The following is a 16,398-nucleotide window of genomic DNA, read 5'->3' on the forward strand; positions in this document are numbered from 1 at the left end:
GATTGATGAAGAAAACGCTTATTTTTAGTTTATAGTGCCGATTTCAATATCTTTTTAGAGCCTGAATGCCTGCGCTTTTCGGGGTTCTTTAGTGCCTAAATTTCCGGGCCCTAAGGATGACGTCAATTCGAGTGGACGACAACCACGGAATGAAAAACAAAAGAATAAGACTGGAAGAGGTGGCGCTGTGAAAAACAAGTCTGGGTCCATACTTGTTTTGAAAGTTCTGTTAAACTAACAAGCAATCAAATATTCGGCCACTTCCTTCTAATTAAAAGACCACATTAAAGTGTTCATTCCGTTGCAGCTATGTTAGCGGTGCGTAAGCACTGCTCCTTTCCAATCGCGCGTGGACCCTGGAAAGCATCAGGGCACATGTACAGCAAGCGCGACTGGCTAAGACAGCGCTGCGTGCGCACTTTAATGAAGCAAATAAAGATACTATCATAAAGAATAAGTCAGTTTCAGTGCGTGAATAACAACGCCCGACTGTGTCCGATATTTCAGTTATGACCTTGTTTACTCGAAACCTTTAACTACTTGTGGTTTGTGAATGTCTTCGCACATGGTCGGATGATTTAATGAATGGCACCATTTCAAACAATATTTTAATTCTTTCCAATATTTGTGTCTAGATAACGCGAAGCCGACTATAGAGGAAACGACGAGCTGTGTGCAAAGACCTTCAAGAGCCTTCTGATTTTACTGATTTCTTGTATCTAATGTGCCTTGTAAATATTGTAGTGTGCCAACTGTGACGCGTTCCGCTACCGCCATACGCCGACACTACGCTGCGCCTGACGACGACGAAGTTGCCCCGCTCTCTTGGTGCTCGCTACGCCTTTCTACGCTGCCGTAGTCGAGGCCGAAGAGGCAGCCGGGGCTCTAGCGGTAGCGGAGGCTACCGATCCAACAGGTCCATAATTAATAATACTTACCGACTCACAAGTTGTATGCCGCAACTACCTAAACGGCGGAATCAGCCACAGAGCGCTCCGCATTCTCCGCTCAAGTGGCAAAACCGAAAACAACCAGCCAAACACACGATAGTTTGGGTGCCGGGACATACCGACATCACGGGAAATCAGGAGGCGGATAGGATAGCTCGAGGGTGCGCAACAAACCGAGCATCCAACATTCCCGACACCGCTGAGGAACCCGAGCCGGTAGCCCAAAGCTATACAGACATTCTTAACTACTACAGAAGGATTAGACGAAAATACCCGCCCCCCACACAAACAATTGAATAGAGAAGACGCCGTAGCATGGCGGCAGTTACAAACGGGAACATTCCCGTGCCTAAACATCCTAAGCAAAATCTACCCTACACAGTACAAGAGCGAGTGCCCGTGGTGTGGAGACAAACCAACATTATGCCATACCACATGGGCATGCCAGAAAATAGACAAGCTACCCATAATAGAAAACCCGAGTGCGGAACAGTGGGAGAGGATGCGACATCCTGAAAGTGCAACAAGGACTAGTAAGGCGAGCACGCAGGGCAGCTGCCCTCAGCGGAGCCCTGGACTAGGGGAACCGACACTGATGATAAGATGGAAGACTCCATCTGAAGCCGCAAAAAAATTATTGTAAAATAGAGCAAATAAACGTTTACCACCACCACCAGATCCTACACAGCGGTTCGGTCTCTTGAGGACGCCTAATAAACGCTCCCCTACAATTGCGCTTGGGCGTACGTCAGGGGTGCTGTCACAGGCGGGAGCAAAGAGCTGGACGGTATCAGATCAGCGTCTCGGTCCTGCATGGCAGGGCGTATGGTAGGAGCCGAAGACGGGACCAAGTCAGGAACATGGTGGACGGAGTCTTGAAAATGTGAAATAAGAGATAGCTGGCCAGCTACCTCTTCGCGAACGAAGGCTTGACACCTGTCCTGGGCATGTTCTGCATACGTCCTGTTGTATGCCTCGTGTTTAAACGCGCCGGAACACACCATGTATAAACCGCTGCTGCCATAACACGGAGCAGTTTTGACGGGGGCCGTCACAGCTGAACTCATGCCAGTTATACAGTGTGTTTCACCTAGGTATGTGCAAGATGTTTAAAATAGATTTATTATGCTAGAAAAGCTAGCATTTTTCCTGCATAGCATTGTCAGAGGTGTAGTACATCAGAATACAACTAACACATGCTAACCAGCAGGCTGGTTAACTGACATTAATGCTTAAGTTTTTCACTATTATCGTTTGGCTCTTTAATTTTGGAGAGATCTGGAGCCTAGCGTGAGTAATATTCATATCATTTTTTGGAATATATACCCGATTGTTCTCTGAGCTGGGACCAACAAATTTTGGCTACACCGCGCCAAAATACATGCGCTTTCGGGAAACTCGAAGAAAAAGCGACCTCTCCCGTGCACCTAACACGTCGAAATAGCCCAAATTTATTGGGCCACATCGTGAGGGCAATCACGTTCTTGAAATTCAAAAAACTGATATGGGTATTACGGTGGGCTACCCACCACTCAATAATTAATGAGCCTAACAATAACAGTTTAAAAAAAATTAGGCCGTTGCTTAGCTCTGGTTAAGCCTGGATATACAAGCGAAAAGCTGCAGTTATGCTTGTTTTGACGTCATGGCTGTCGCAGTTAGCGCACGATGCACTGGGAGCACCACGATAACGGTGGAGGCGTTCGGCCGTCCACACACTGCCTGTACGGAGGCGGAGGAGGAGATGGAAATCGGCGCGGTTAAAACTGCCCGCAGGAATGCGGAGAGGAGGGTTGCCGGCTGCGACGCGGGTAGCACGCGGCTGTATTGAAAGGTCAAACGGTGGGCGAGGAGGCGAAGCGCGCAGTTGTAGCGACAGCGAGGAGGCGACGCACATGCGCAGTAGCACGCGGCTGAGCCGAAAGGTCTGCCGACGGAGTCGGCGGCGGCGACGGCAGCGGCGAGGAGCGACCACCTGCGCGGCGCGTGACGTCACTCGGTTTCGCGCATGCGCATAACTCACCAGTTTGGCTCACGCGAAGCTCGGCTATCACCCGCGTAGTGAAGCTTTTGCTTCAAAACTAAGCTATTCAGTATTAGTTAACCAGACAGCTAGTCAGCGCGGCACGGTTGAGGTGTCCACTGAGAAGTGAGACAGTTACTACGCCATTTCCTTTCCTGAAAACAATTAACCACCAAATTTTAGGCGACAACAAAAGGGCGCATCCATTGCAGCAGCTACTGATGACGCTGTGCAATTCTGTGCAGTAGACCCGAGAAGCAGAAAAGCTGCTAGGACATGGAATCTTTAACGTGCACTCACATCAAAAAGCGCCCGTGTGCTGTGCAATGCCAGTGCACATTAAAGATAACCGGGTGGTTGAAATTATTCCGGAGCCCTTGACTACGGCACCTCTGTCATCCTTTCTTCTTTAACCACCTCCTTTACCCCTTCTCTTACGGCGCCGTTCGAGTGTCCACCGATGTATGGGAGACAGTTACTGCGCCATTTCCTTTCCTCGAAAATCAATTTTCAATTAAATGAATTAAAGGTAATCATACTGCGTAAACACTAGAGTCGGCAAGCTTCATGATATCCACCGCTTACAGCCATTCAGTACTTTTGCACCCGTCCGCGCGTGAGTAAACAAGTAGTTTTGTTCACTTGGAGTCCGTAATTAGCTATTTCTTTCGTGTTCCTACGGCGCACATTTGAAAATAGCGCTTCTCTCATGGTAGGCGAACCTATGCGAACGGAACAAAACTCAGAGGTAGAAAGCCACCTTCTCCACCTATGGGAAGCACGAAGAAGCCTTATCAGGAGATGGACGCAGCAAAAACACAACAGGAAACTCAAGCTGAAGATTGCCGAACTAACCAAGAAGGCATCAGAGCACGCAGACAACATCCCCACGCAAAACTGGCAACAGTTCAAGGGGAACACTTAGCAGAACACTATGCATGGCCCGAACTTAAAATATACTAAGAGCCTTGATAGACCCAAAACCAAAAACGGAAAGAGGCAAGTTCATGAAAAGACTAATCCACACCTTCCCTGGAACGGAAGACCAACTAACACAGGCACTGAGGGAGAAATGCTACGTCACAACCACGCACTCAAAGCAAGACCAAGAATACACAGGAGAAGGCAACCCCGAGATGAATAGGCCAATCACCGCAGAGGAAGTGAGGGCAGCCACAGAGGAAGCCAAAAAGAATAAGGCAGCCGGAAAGGACAGTATAAATAACACTACCACATCGGAGGCACAGACATCGCCGAGCTCACCAAGTACCTAGACGCAATCTGGGAAAAAGGAATCATGCCGGCTGAATGCAAACATGCAGAGGTAATTATGATACCCAAGCCGGGCAAAAGACTCCAAGTCGAATAAATACCTAAGACCAATTTCCCTAACTTCCTGCCTAGGGAAGATATACGACAGAGTGGTCAATGAAATAATCGCAAACTGCATGGAGGACAAAGGATATTACCCTGATGCCATGTTCGGCTTCAGAAGGGGACTGTCCACGTAGGACGTAATCCTACATTAAAGGAGGAAGTACTCACTGAAACACCAAGTAGAGAACACATAGTACTAGCGCTCGACATTAAGGGAGCCTTCGATAACGTGGGACGTGCGGCCATCGTGGAAGGTCTGAATAACATAAACTGCGGAAACAGAGCCTTCCGATATTTCAAAGCCTTCCTGACAGAACGAACGGCTACGATAGGCATCGGGAACACAACATCTGAGAGCGTCACGGTGCCAAAAAAGGGTACCCCGCATGGCACAGTAATATCACCGCTACTATTCAACGTAGCGATGATAGGACTCAGGAAAGTACTCGACGAAATAGAAAACATCAGCTACGCAATGTATGCAGATGACATAACAATATAGACAACCACAGGCTCTCTAGCAGCAGAAGAAGTGCGGCTACTAAGAACGATCGACTATACTGAACAAGAAAAATCAGAATACGTAAGAATAAAAAAGGTACACGGAAATACGACTCCAAAACCACCCTGGAACTCCGAAACGAGACAAAACCTGAAATAACGGAAGTCAGAGTGCTTGGAATTTGTGGTAAAGTGGTAAAATAAAACATTACGTTGCTCGGAATTTAGATGCAAAACGCAGGACGATGTAGCAAAACCATCGCCTCTCTTAAAATACAACAGAGCAAGTCGCCAGAATCGTACGAAGAGTCAGCAGTAAAAAGAAGGGGATGAGAGAACAGGACACCCTAAGACTTATAGAAAGCCTCGTCACGAGCAGGGTAACGTACAGGCTACCCTACCACCAACTAAACAAGCAAGATAGTCTACAAATCGACTTCATACTACGCAAAGTGTACAAAACGGCGCTCAAACTTCCAATGTCAACACCAACCGAAGAGCTAATGGTGCTGAGAGTATCGAACAGCTTCGACAAACTACGAGAAGCACGACGTAGTGCGCAACTAGACAGACTCACTCAAACCAGAACGGGAAGACAAAAATTACCGAAGACACTTTGAAAATCCTAAAGTGGGCTTGGCGAAAGCCTTGTGGTCAACCCACTGCCGCTTCCCCGAACCGCTTGGAGCGGATTCACTAGGCCACATCGGAGCCATGCGTCTGACTCACTCGACTGCAAGGAGACGTCTGGCGAAGGAGCGGCAGTGCAGGTGCCACCGCCGACGCGCGCGCGCTCGTTCTACCGCTATTGTGTGACGTCACGGTTGCTATGCACAGCTGCGCCCCCACCGGCGCGCCAGTTGCTAAGGAGAGGAGGAGGTTGCGCCACTGCGCGGAGGAGAAGCCACAGTTGGCTAGGGTATGGGTATGGTTGGCTAAGGTATGGTGCCTCGATGCGCGCGCGCATCGAGGCACCATACAGTTGGCACGATTCCAGCGCACGAACGGACACCGCGAGCATGAGCCATTAAAGGCTTTCGCCTTAAAAATTCCCCTGCGCTTTCCTTGGTTTCGATGACTATCGGCCGCCTTCATATGTCTTCTGCATGGAGTTTTTTTTTTTCTTTCTTTTAACCCCAGTGGATAGCATCATGAGTTGGTCAAACTATTAATTCTCAGATACGGACAAAGGTAAGCGGACGCGAAAACGTGCTAAGGCTGGCGCCAAACATATTTCAAGCATTGCAAGGAATGATGAACAAGCCCCACTAAAAGCAGTACGCCGCCACCGCAAGCTCTTACGGAGCTACCTCGATCGTTGTCACTTCAGAAAGCGACGCACACAGATCATTTACGTCACTACCCAAATGCTACTGCTGACAGCAGGCTGATAAATATTCACCAAATCTCACACCACAGTCTGCATCGCGGCACTTCCGTAAAACCGGTGCGTGATTAGGAGCTTCAAGTGCGGAGGGTAGAGGAGATCCTCTGTTGTCTGCACTCGCATGTATCTGCAGCACTTGAGAATAGCCAGCACACAGCTTGTTTGGGAAAGCGATATCGGGCCACGAATTTCTGGTCGTTGTAGTGCTCCTGTGGGTACAGCCCATCGGCCAGACGCCGTTGTCGCGCAACCGCGGCAGCTCGTACACACGGCAGCGCAAAAGTTCACGTGCGCGGCGCAAAAACCTGACGTAGCTTTCAAAGCTGCCGTTCTGGGTGACGAACGGAATTGCCTGCATTACTCCCTGTTTCCAGCGGCACAGGGATGTAGCACCTGGACGAACTCCAGAACACCGTACTGCTCGCTGCTCGCCAGCGCGGGCATGCAGCACGGCGTGCGCAAAAGAGCGCGCCGCGTGCAGAGTTTTGCAGAGAAGCTTGCCTTCAGTTAGAGGAGCGGGGCTAGGAAGCATGAAGGTAACATGCCGGCTCCCTTAGCGTAGGGAAGCACCAAGGAGCCCCTAACTTAGGACCCCTTAGTAAGATACGTTTCAGAATTGACATAAGGTCGCCTTACGGTGTTCGAGGCGCACTTAGTAAGGTAAGGAGCGTTTTAGAATCCGGCCTAAGTGTCCCCTCCAAGTAAAGAATGGACACACGTTAAACCTTTACCACTTTTTATTGACCGACAAAACCAAATGTCCACACATTTGAAAACGTTTTAATCCTCATATATTTATTGCGCTAAGCTGATCATTGTCTCTTTTCTCGAAAAAGAAACCCGTAGGAAGCAACGGCAAGTGTTGTGTATTGTCAGTGCTCGTGTCGGGTTTGACAGAAGCATCGGTTTCACAAAGCAAAGGCCGGGGCCAGAGAAGGTGATGTAACTAAGCACTGGACCAGCGAAACAGACACACAGTGAGCAGAACTATAAGCGTTCCAAGAGATACCACGAGTGCATCTGATCCGCTTGGTTCATTGCAGCCAGTGAGCAGTACAGCCGCTCTGTAGCCTCTTTTGATAGACCTTATGGCGGTTTCCTTGGATACAGGGCACGGTTGCTTGAATGCTTTCTCGTAGCAAGCCACCGGTGCCCACCAAGCCCTGAAAAATAAAAACCATTTGGAAGGATGGCGTTAAAACGTGGCTGTGTTCGAAAGTGAAATCAATTGTTTTTTTTTCTTTTCTTTGTGCGAGACTAAAAGCTACTTTACGCAATGGACGTTCGCCTCGAAACAATCAAACGTAACTGCCGTTGTAGCTCAGTGGTTATGATGCCCGGCTGCTGACCCGAAAGACGCGGGCTCGATCCCGGCCGCGGCGTCGAATTTTGGTGGAGGCAAAATTCCTGAGACCTGTGTCCTGTGCGATGTGAGTTGCACGTTAAAGAACCCCAGGTGGTAGAAATTTCCGGAGCTTTTCACTACGGCGTCTCTCATAACCTGAGTCGCTTTGAGACGCTAAACCCCATAAACAATCAATCAAGCGTAATATCCTGAGGCCATTCGCCGAGCGTCGAGGGCAAGATCTGTTCCTTTTTTTTTTTCTCAGGAAGTATTTATGAATGTGCCATTTGAATGTACTCCCTGTGCTCTCAAAACCGTGACGAATGTAGCAACTGATATTAAAACATCAATTTGCCGTCAGATAGAAATCAGATGTAATGAAAGAAAAAAAAGTTATGACGTGGCTGGTGATTGTAGTAAAAATATCGGAGTTATCAGGACACGGAAATACCACAAAAAGAATTTTCTAGAAAAAAAACACTTCCAAAGACTGTCCTTGTAAACTCAAGTGTAGTGGTTGAAGAGCAGTGTTTGACTTGAAAGGAAAATTTTGCATGTCCCCGCACTAGTTCCATACCCAGCAACTCTGGACAAAAGCATTTCTGAACGGGAACGAGCTTATAAGCGTACTTTTTTTCATATGTTCTAAGATTTTATGATAACAATCAATACATCCCCAGATCTTTCGTCTGCAGGTTTGCATTTTTTGGTTATTAACAATTTGTTGTAGTAGAAAGCGTTACCCTGGGGTTTTTTTTTGTAGCAGTTTTAACTATTTGATGCGAGCAATGCAAACACTATAAGAGAAAAATTATGCCACATATCGGAAGAGGACCACTTCCTCCAATATGGACTTAACAGTATCTTACAGCCGACGTGACCGACCACCACCGGATCTCGACTGCACGCCGAAATCGTTAGAGTATGAACGCGCCTTAAGTTAAGGACAACGCAGCGAGCTATGGAAAGAAAAATGATAGGTGTAACGTTAAGAGATCGGAAGCGGGCGGAGTGGGTGAGGGAACAAACGCGGGTTAATGACATCCTGGTTGAAATCAAGAGGAAGAAATGGGCTTGGGCAGCGCATTTAATGCGAAGGCAAGATAACCGCTGGTCCTTAAGGGTAACGGAGTGGATTCCAAGAGAAGGCAAGCGTAGCAGGGAGCGGCAGAAAGTTAGGTGGGCGGATGAGATTAAGAAGTTTGCGGGGATACGGTGGCCGCAGCTGGCAAAGGACAGAGTTAGGTGTAGAGAATGGGAGAGGCATTTGCCCTGCAGTGGGCGCAGTCAGGCTGATGATGATGATGATGAAGGTTCGTGTAAAGAAACATGCATAATGTGGCGTGTCATCAAGATTAGAAAAAGTGCAATGCTACGTAGCTCCCTCGGATTGGCCCACCTATCGCCTGTCAAATTGTTCTGTTTTCCTTCATTCATCATCCTTGCGTTCGGAGCCTTGCTTGCCCACTCGTTCAGCATACATGCGCTGAAAATTGAGTGCCGACTGCGGAAAGCGTGGTAATAAGAAAAAGAAGAATAAATCACTACACGTCCTCCCCCAGTGCAGTCACCGCGCCGAGAAAGGCGGCGCGCGATCTGCTTCGCCCATCGTAGCGACTAGGGCAGAAGCTAGCCGAACACAGAAGCGGCGTCTGGCGCCGGTTCCGATCTACGTGTGGATGGAGTAAGGTGGCAGTGAGGGTACAGGCATTTTTGCCTGGGCCAAAAGAAGGGGCGTGTGCCGATAGGCGGCGCAGAACGCATTTCTGCCATTTGCCATCTGAGCATGGTGGCAATTGCCGCCACCCCGTTTCAAAGGGGGCGCTCCTATCCATTCATCCATCCATCCATCCATTAGAGTGTCTTGGAAGGCGCAGCTGCAGAAAGAAATTTAACCAAGACGGCACATGTTCTGTATGTGGTAAATCTGTAGAAACAGTTGAACATCTCGTACTCGAATGGGACGGTATCCATCCGCACGTCGATGAGGCACAGTTACTATTCCTGAGGCCCTAGGGTTTAGGGATAACAAAGGTCGTGCGAATAAATCTGCGGTGGAAAGTTACCAAAAAGCGATTGGAAGATTGGTGGCTCTAAAGCAGAGTGGTGACACATGGTTAGAAGTGTAGGATTGGAAATGTATTTAAAGAAGATGGCGTAATTGTATACCAGTTTAAAACGTCGGTAAATGAAAATGAAGGGAAAAAATCCGAGCAAAGTGGCAACTGCCACCTCCTCGTTTCAGAGGGGACGCTCATCATCCATCCATCCATCCATCCATCCATCCATCCATCCATCCATCCATCCATCCATCCATCCATCCATCCATCCATCCATTCATCCATCCATCCATCCATCCATCCATCCATCCATCCATCCATCCATCCATCCATCCAATCCATCCAATCCATCCAATCCATCCATCCATCCATCCGTCCATCCATCCGTCCATCCGTCCGTCCGTCCGTCCGTCCGTCCGTCCGTCCATCCATCCATCCATCCATCCATCCATCCATCCATCCATCCATCCATCCATCCATCAATCCATCCATCCATCAATCCATCCATCCATCCATCCATCCATCAATCCATCAATCCATCCATCCATCCATCCATCCATCCATCCAATCCATCCAATCCATCCATCCATCCGTCCATCCATCCGTCCATCCGTCCGTCCGTCCGTCCGTCCGTCCGTCCGTCCGTCCGTCCGTCCGTCCGTCCGTTCGTTCGTTCGTTCGTTCGTTCGTTCGTTCGTTCGTTCGTTCGTTCGTTCGTTCGTTCGTTCCCATCTCCCGGAATACGGTGATCGCGACAGAACATACATATATCTTCGATACTGTCCATGCCTGACGGCGCATGGTTGTGAATAGAGAAAGAGAGCGCAGCACGCGAACACGATCAGTCAGTGCCTCAGAATTCCGCCACTAGGGGAGCAGCGTGGCTATGTCGAGCCCCGCAATTTAAAGCCCCTCAACACCGTGAATATGAGCAATTTGGTTCCTGAGTAAAATTGTCCGTAAAGCATGTCGTCCGTATTAACGAGTCGAGAAGGAAAACGAGAACTGTTTACTGAGAAAAAAAAATTGTTATTAAGTCTGCAATCTGTACTTATCGGAGCACACTGTACTCAAACTTTGAGAGAACCCTGGCAATCTGGTGTGCGTTGTCATTATCGCCGTGGACTTAGAAAAAAACTGCGCTGCAGTCTGAAGCGCCTCGCAGCGCCATGAGGCCTGTGACGGCAGGCTTTACGTTAATCCAACTCTCCATGACGGATCTTTTCACCGCTCGTTTAATCGCCGTCCGATTCTGTGCTCGCTGTCACGTCCAAAGTGGTCTCGTCACTGAGCTGCTCCTCTACGTCGGCTTCTTCATTGGCGTCGATGAGTTGTTCAGCAGCCCCTGCTCCTTTCAGTTGTTCTCGAAGTCTCGCTGGGGGAATGTCGTCTTCCGAACAACTATCTTGGCTCCTGTCCTGATCCGGTAAGTTGCCAGTGTGGCGTCAGGAGTTAGTGATTGTTGTCCCACTTAAAACATCCCATGCAAGTTTAAGCTCCCTCAAGCACCACCGGAGATTTACTGTTTGGACTTATTGTTCTCGGCCCAATGAAAGTACCAAGGCAGCTCGGTAAGGTGCCCTCGTCGCTCCAATTATGCCATCATCAAGAGACTGAATTCTAGCCGTCATATTTGCCGGAAGAAGTACGAGATTGATGCTTGTAAACTCTTCAGGAGAGATTGTGTGGCAGCTGGAATTAACAACTAGAGGAATAACCTTACGACCGCGTGGTCTCAGCTTTTGATCAAATTTCTCTAAAAACCCTCGTAAAATATTTGAAGTCATCCATGATTTTTTATTCGCTTCGTATGTGCAGTAGATAGACGGGGCGAAAGTTTTTGCCAAAGCATCAGGCTCTTTCAGATTTGCCTACTACGATCGGCATCAACTTCGTCCCGCTTCATTGCACATGAGGCCGACTGGTATTCTCTCCCTGTTGCGTTTTTTTTTTCTTTGCCCTATTTTAAGGCCACGAGCAAGAGTTCCAGAATGGTCAAGCTTATAAAAAAGCCAGTTTCGTCGAAGTTATAGACGTTGTCCGGTTGATAGCCAATCATTAACTGCTTGAGATCCTTTTGAGAGGAGGAAGCGGCAGCCCTGTCAATCGTACCCCCTTCTCCGTGAATGGATCGGATCGAGATCTCATGCCTCCTCTTAAAGGGCAACTGCAGCACTATTTTGAGAATTTCGCGATATTCAAGAAATCAAATCTATGTAGGCTGTAGGTAAAGTATGCCAAGTGTTTTTGCACTAGCATTTAAAATAGTGACGTAATCGACTATTGAAATGTGCGCTTCTCCTCAGTGCACCGGAGGAGTGCAGGAAATCTCAGCGTGACGTCACGGAAGGTATGATTTCAAATTACCCCTGTCGTCAGCCACACCCTGCCCTGACGTGTTAGACGCTGCCGAACAACTTTCGGCACGGTTCGCCTTCGGTGGCGTTGATTATTATCGTTCAAAGCAGGTGTTTGTGCGTTGGAAATGTACCGATACCTTCGATGACGTCATCATGCACCCCCCCCCCCCCCACATGGCGTTGTGTGCTGCGGAGAAGCTTGAAGGGCGTCCGGATTTTAATCGACGATTACTTCACTATTTCAAGTGCTAGCCCAAAAAGACTGCATGCTTTACTTGCAAGCTCACACATTCGACCCTCTAACCTCGTTGATTTCTAAAACCTATGCCCTCCTCGAGTGTAGTTGAAATCAAGCACCCCTAGAAACAGGAGAAAATAATTTGTCCAAGTTAAGATTAGCATTTTTATCCGGCATACACATATCGTAATCCAAGTGACGGAGCTAAAAAGTAGCGAAATTAATTAACAGAAACATGCTTAACCATAATGCCGCCAAGACAGCGAGCCTTCCCTTGATCATTTCGTCACTCACAACAAACCACATAAGCCTGACTCAAATTCTTCGAACTGCGCTTGGCTGACACTGCGATGCCGATGTCGAGCCATTTATCATAGTCTTGTAGCATCGACGCACGCGTCGAACTGACGAGGCTGAGATCAAATTTAACTTGAGCCCAATGCCTTACTGCTTGGATTGACTGAGATTGCTTTTTCCGCTCTTATTCATAAATTTCCTGTTTTGCGTCAGCGTTAAGCTCCCTTCTTTCGCGTTTAACGCCGCCATATTCGAAGTCAGACTAACGTTAAGTTCTATAGGTGCCTGATTCCTCGTTCTTTCTTCTCTAGCAGTCTGTACTTGTCTGTAACTGAATACTGTAAGCGAGCAGGTGATGTCGCGAGGCTGTTGTGCAGAGGGCCATCGAGCAGCACCTCCGTGACGTCATTCGTACGGCTTCCCATTAAACAAACTGAGAGAAGTACAGTTTAGAACGACGTGTTACCCGACTGCGAAGAGCTCAGGCCCCGTCAAGGTCGCGTTCTTATCTCCAAGGGAGGCCGACGCGCGGAGCAGTAGAGGAAATGGAGGGGGGGGGGGGGGGGCAAATACGACAGTTTGGCACCGCAGCAAAGACGAAAACCAGATGCCCCAGCGACGAGCTCTGACGAAGGAAGAGCGTCCAGAGCACGACTCGCGATCCACATTGCTCGTGGGATGAAGAAACACACCTTCAGTATCTTCCCGCCATTTTGGGCGTTTCTCTTTTCTTCAGTCTATTCTGTCTGTTCCTTCCTTTACCACTCTTCCAGATCGCGTTCACCGAAGTTCATTACACCCACACATTTGTTTCTTTGTTTGTTTGTTTGTTTGTTTGTTTGTTTGTTTGCTTGTTTGCTTGCTTGCTTGTTTGCTTGTTTGTTTGCTTGTTTGTTTGCTTGTTTGTTTGCTTGTTTGTTTGCTTCTTTGTTTGCTTGTTTGTTTGCTTGTTTGCTTGTTTGTTTGTTTGCTTGTTTGCTTATTTGCTTATTTGCTTGTTTGCTTGTTTGCTTGTTTGTTGTGCTTAAACAGTACAGTAGTAGTGCCAAGGGGCAGAGGCAAAAGGCGGTAGCAATGAACGCCTGACTGGGCCAATGCCCTGATATGTTTTGCCGTGCTAGTAGCGTGTCCCACCAGGCATCGGGTCCAGGAGCACCGCCGCAGTGCCGAAGGAGGAAGGAACGTGGGCCGGAGACGGGGAGTAGGGGAAGTGAAGGAAAAACTGTATTTACATTATTTACAAAGAGCGGGACTGAGAATGACTCTCAGTGGAAGGGGAATGTCTTCGTCGACCGGAGTCGACTGGAGCTAGCAGGCTTCTCTCGGCCACACTCACGGCCGAGTTAAATATCGTTCGGATTCCCCAGATCCCTGGCTGGGGAATAATGTTCGACGAGCACTGTCCAATCGGATGGACCGAAGGGGACGTTCTTGTTACCACCCACGGCTGGGCAGGTGCGGGCTTTTCCACTCTCTCACAGCTGGGTCGATGAGAGGGGGAGATGCTGACTCATCCAGCCCTGCGGGAAAGGAATCTCCCGAAGTCTTCCAGCAGGTGAATGAACTTGCTTCCCCGCCGATTGCCCAGAACGCGAGTCGGGGACACAGAATTCTTCAATTAACTGCCAGCGTGACTGGCGCCGGCACGTCGCCTCCGCCGTGGTCGCTCGGACAGTACCTCCGGCGCGTCTCCGGCCTTCGCCGCTATAGTGGTCACCTCCGCTCAAGGAATTTCGCTGGGGTTGCTGCTGACAATGGCCCTTGACATTCCTGCTATACTAATCCGCTGAGGCTCGGAGGGGCATTCCAAGCATCCCACTTCCCACCGCCGACGCGAGGTTGTCGGCCTCGTTGATTGTTCACGGTAGCTGCTTGATCGGGCCCACGTGGTCAGAAGTACGGTCACAACAGCTCGTCCGCCGCCCGAAGAGGTCTCGTAGTGGTTGCAGCCAACGCTGCTGCGCGCAGAGACCTGGAGTTGTGTCCGTTCGGCTTTTGGTCACAGCTGGGCCCAAAGGTTCTTCTTGCTTCGTTGACAGCTGTAACGATCTCAACCAGCAAAGTCCAAAGCCCAACAAGCAGAAAGCGCCAAACCGACTTTAAGACCTGCCAAGCTGTCTGCGGTCAACAAAACCTCTTTCGAGAAAATGAGCTGTCGCGTGAAATCTACGTCCTCCTCCGAAAGTTTCCAAGTTTGACCAAACCAGAATACACAGAGCTTGTTTAGCCAAAAGGGAAAAATTTCCTAAAATTTTGGGGGGGGGGGGTGCCGTAGCACGGTTTATGTCACAGAAAGCCACCTCCCGTGAGAGCACAAAGGGAAGGTGGAGCTGCTGAACACACATACAAAACAGACAAAAAATGATTCCCGCTAAAGCAAAAAAAAAGAAAATACAAATTTGCATAGCGGACTAACGTCTGGGAAGTCAGGAAAGGGCATTACACGGGAAAGCTTCGGCTGAGGCCATCAGCGTTGCCATTACTCGCACCTTTCGGCAACGCATGTGAACTGAGTCCCGCAATGCCAAGCTTCGAAATTTCGCTCTCATTTCGCATAGGAGAGTGTAATGAACAAAAGACAAAAACCAAGCATTAAACTCAATATGAGATTATGCGTCATATCCGCCCCTTGCGCGGCCGCGGTCCGACAGCTTCTTTAGCAGATGAGACATTGTATAATGCTAGGAATTCCAGCTTGCATTTCTGTACAGGAGAGTTAAATGAACAAAAGAAACAAGCATTCAACTCAAGACGGGATTATTCCTCGAATCCGTCTACAAACAGCGTTGCGACTCAAGGAATTTACTGGTTCCTATTTTTCAGCCGCCCCCTGCGCGGCCGCGGTCCGATAGCTGCTCTAGCAGGTGCAAAATGACACAAGGCTAGGAACTTCCGCTTGGGACCCTTAACTGTTCCTCGTCCAAGTCTCGTGGTTCTGAAGTTTGGCTGACGCTCAGAAAGCAGAACGCGAGAAGGGAACGGACGAGTGCGAATGCCGTGCCAGCGTATCCGTCTCTCTCGGATCGGGTTCGCGCGTCGCGTTCTCTTGGCTTGTGTTCCCACGGGGCGGGTGCGAACTCTTGAGCACCGAGGTGCCAAATTGGGGCGGCCACGCGGTTCGGATTTCAGTCGAGCAGTCAACAAGAGCCGCACTTTCCCCTTAATTAACTCTTCCCGTTTGGCCACCTCTGTGCGCTGCCGCTCCGTGGAAACCCTCGCAGTTGGTTTGCGTGGCGCGTCACCAGCAATCGCTGAACCGTCACAGGTAAAGTCGCTGGCGTTCGCCTCATCATCAGTTTGTAAAATTGCCTGTTCTAGCTCACCACCGTGAGAATTTATAAGGTTTACAGGGCCACGTTTGCCCTCTTCACCCGCGTGCTCTGCTGGCGCTGCGAATTCTGGAGCCTTCGAACTGGTGAGGACCTGCGCAGCGTTATCTCCAAAACTAAGGCCCTTTTCTTTGGGCAGCATATCCAAGCGATTTGATAAAATCGAGGGATACTGCATAGGCAGGTTTTGGGAGACGGCTGCCTTGGTCAGACGCAGCTCGAGCGGGCTCTCGATCGCGACGCGGGCAGTAAGTTGGTCGTGTTGGTTACCTTTCCTATCCTTATACTGGCGGTACAGCAGGCCAGAACGGAGCTGGAAAGGTATGTTCTTCCGTGACACACCTATGTCACTTTGGTGACTCAAGTTGCGTAGAGATTGGTCTTTCTCTTGCTCAGCGGTGAACGTTTCGCTGTCCACACGAAGGAGTTCGAGAAAGCCATCTAAGTGGGGCGACCCTAGATTCGTTTTAAGTTCCTCACCTAGCCCCAGCTCATCACTTGCGCCTGCTTCGGAAGACTCACTATAGCCTG

General features: G+C 49.2%; 1 protein-coding gene across 1 annotated transcript in view; it reads right to left on the reverse strand.

The window, feature by feature from the left end:
- Positions 1-7,012: 7,012 nt before the first annotated feature.
- Positions 7,013-16,398, reverse strand: part of LOC149327809 (uncharacterized) — a 39,076-nt gene continuing 29,690 nt past the window's right edge. Inside the window, exon 6 of the mRNA XM_089564981.1 lies at positions 7,013-7,401. Coding sequence (XP_089421107.1) covers positions 7,185-7,401 — 217 coding nt within the window. The 3' untranslated portion in view covers positions 7,013-7,184. The remainder of the gene's footprint in view (positions 7,402-16,398) is intronic.

Source organism: Amblyomma mixtum, chromosome 10, assembly GCF_055824585.1.
Source record: "Amblyomma mixtum isolate Tamu chromosome 10, ASM5582458v1, whole genome shotgun sequence".
In the NCBI taxonomy this organism is placed as follows: domain Eukaryota; kingdom Metazoa; phylum Arthropoda; class Arachnida; order Ixodida; family Ixodidae; genus Amblyomma; species Amblyomma mixtum.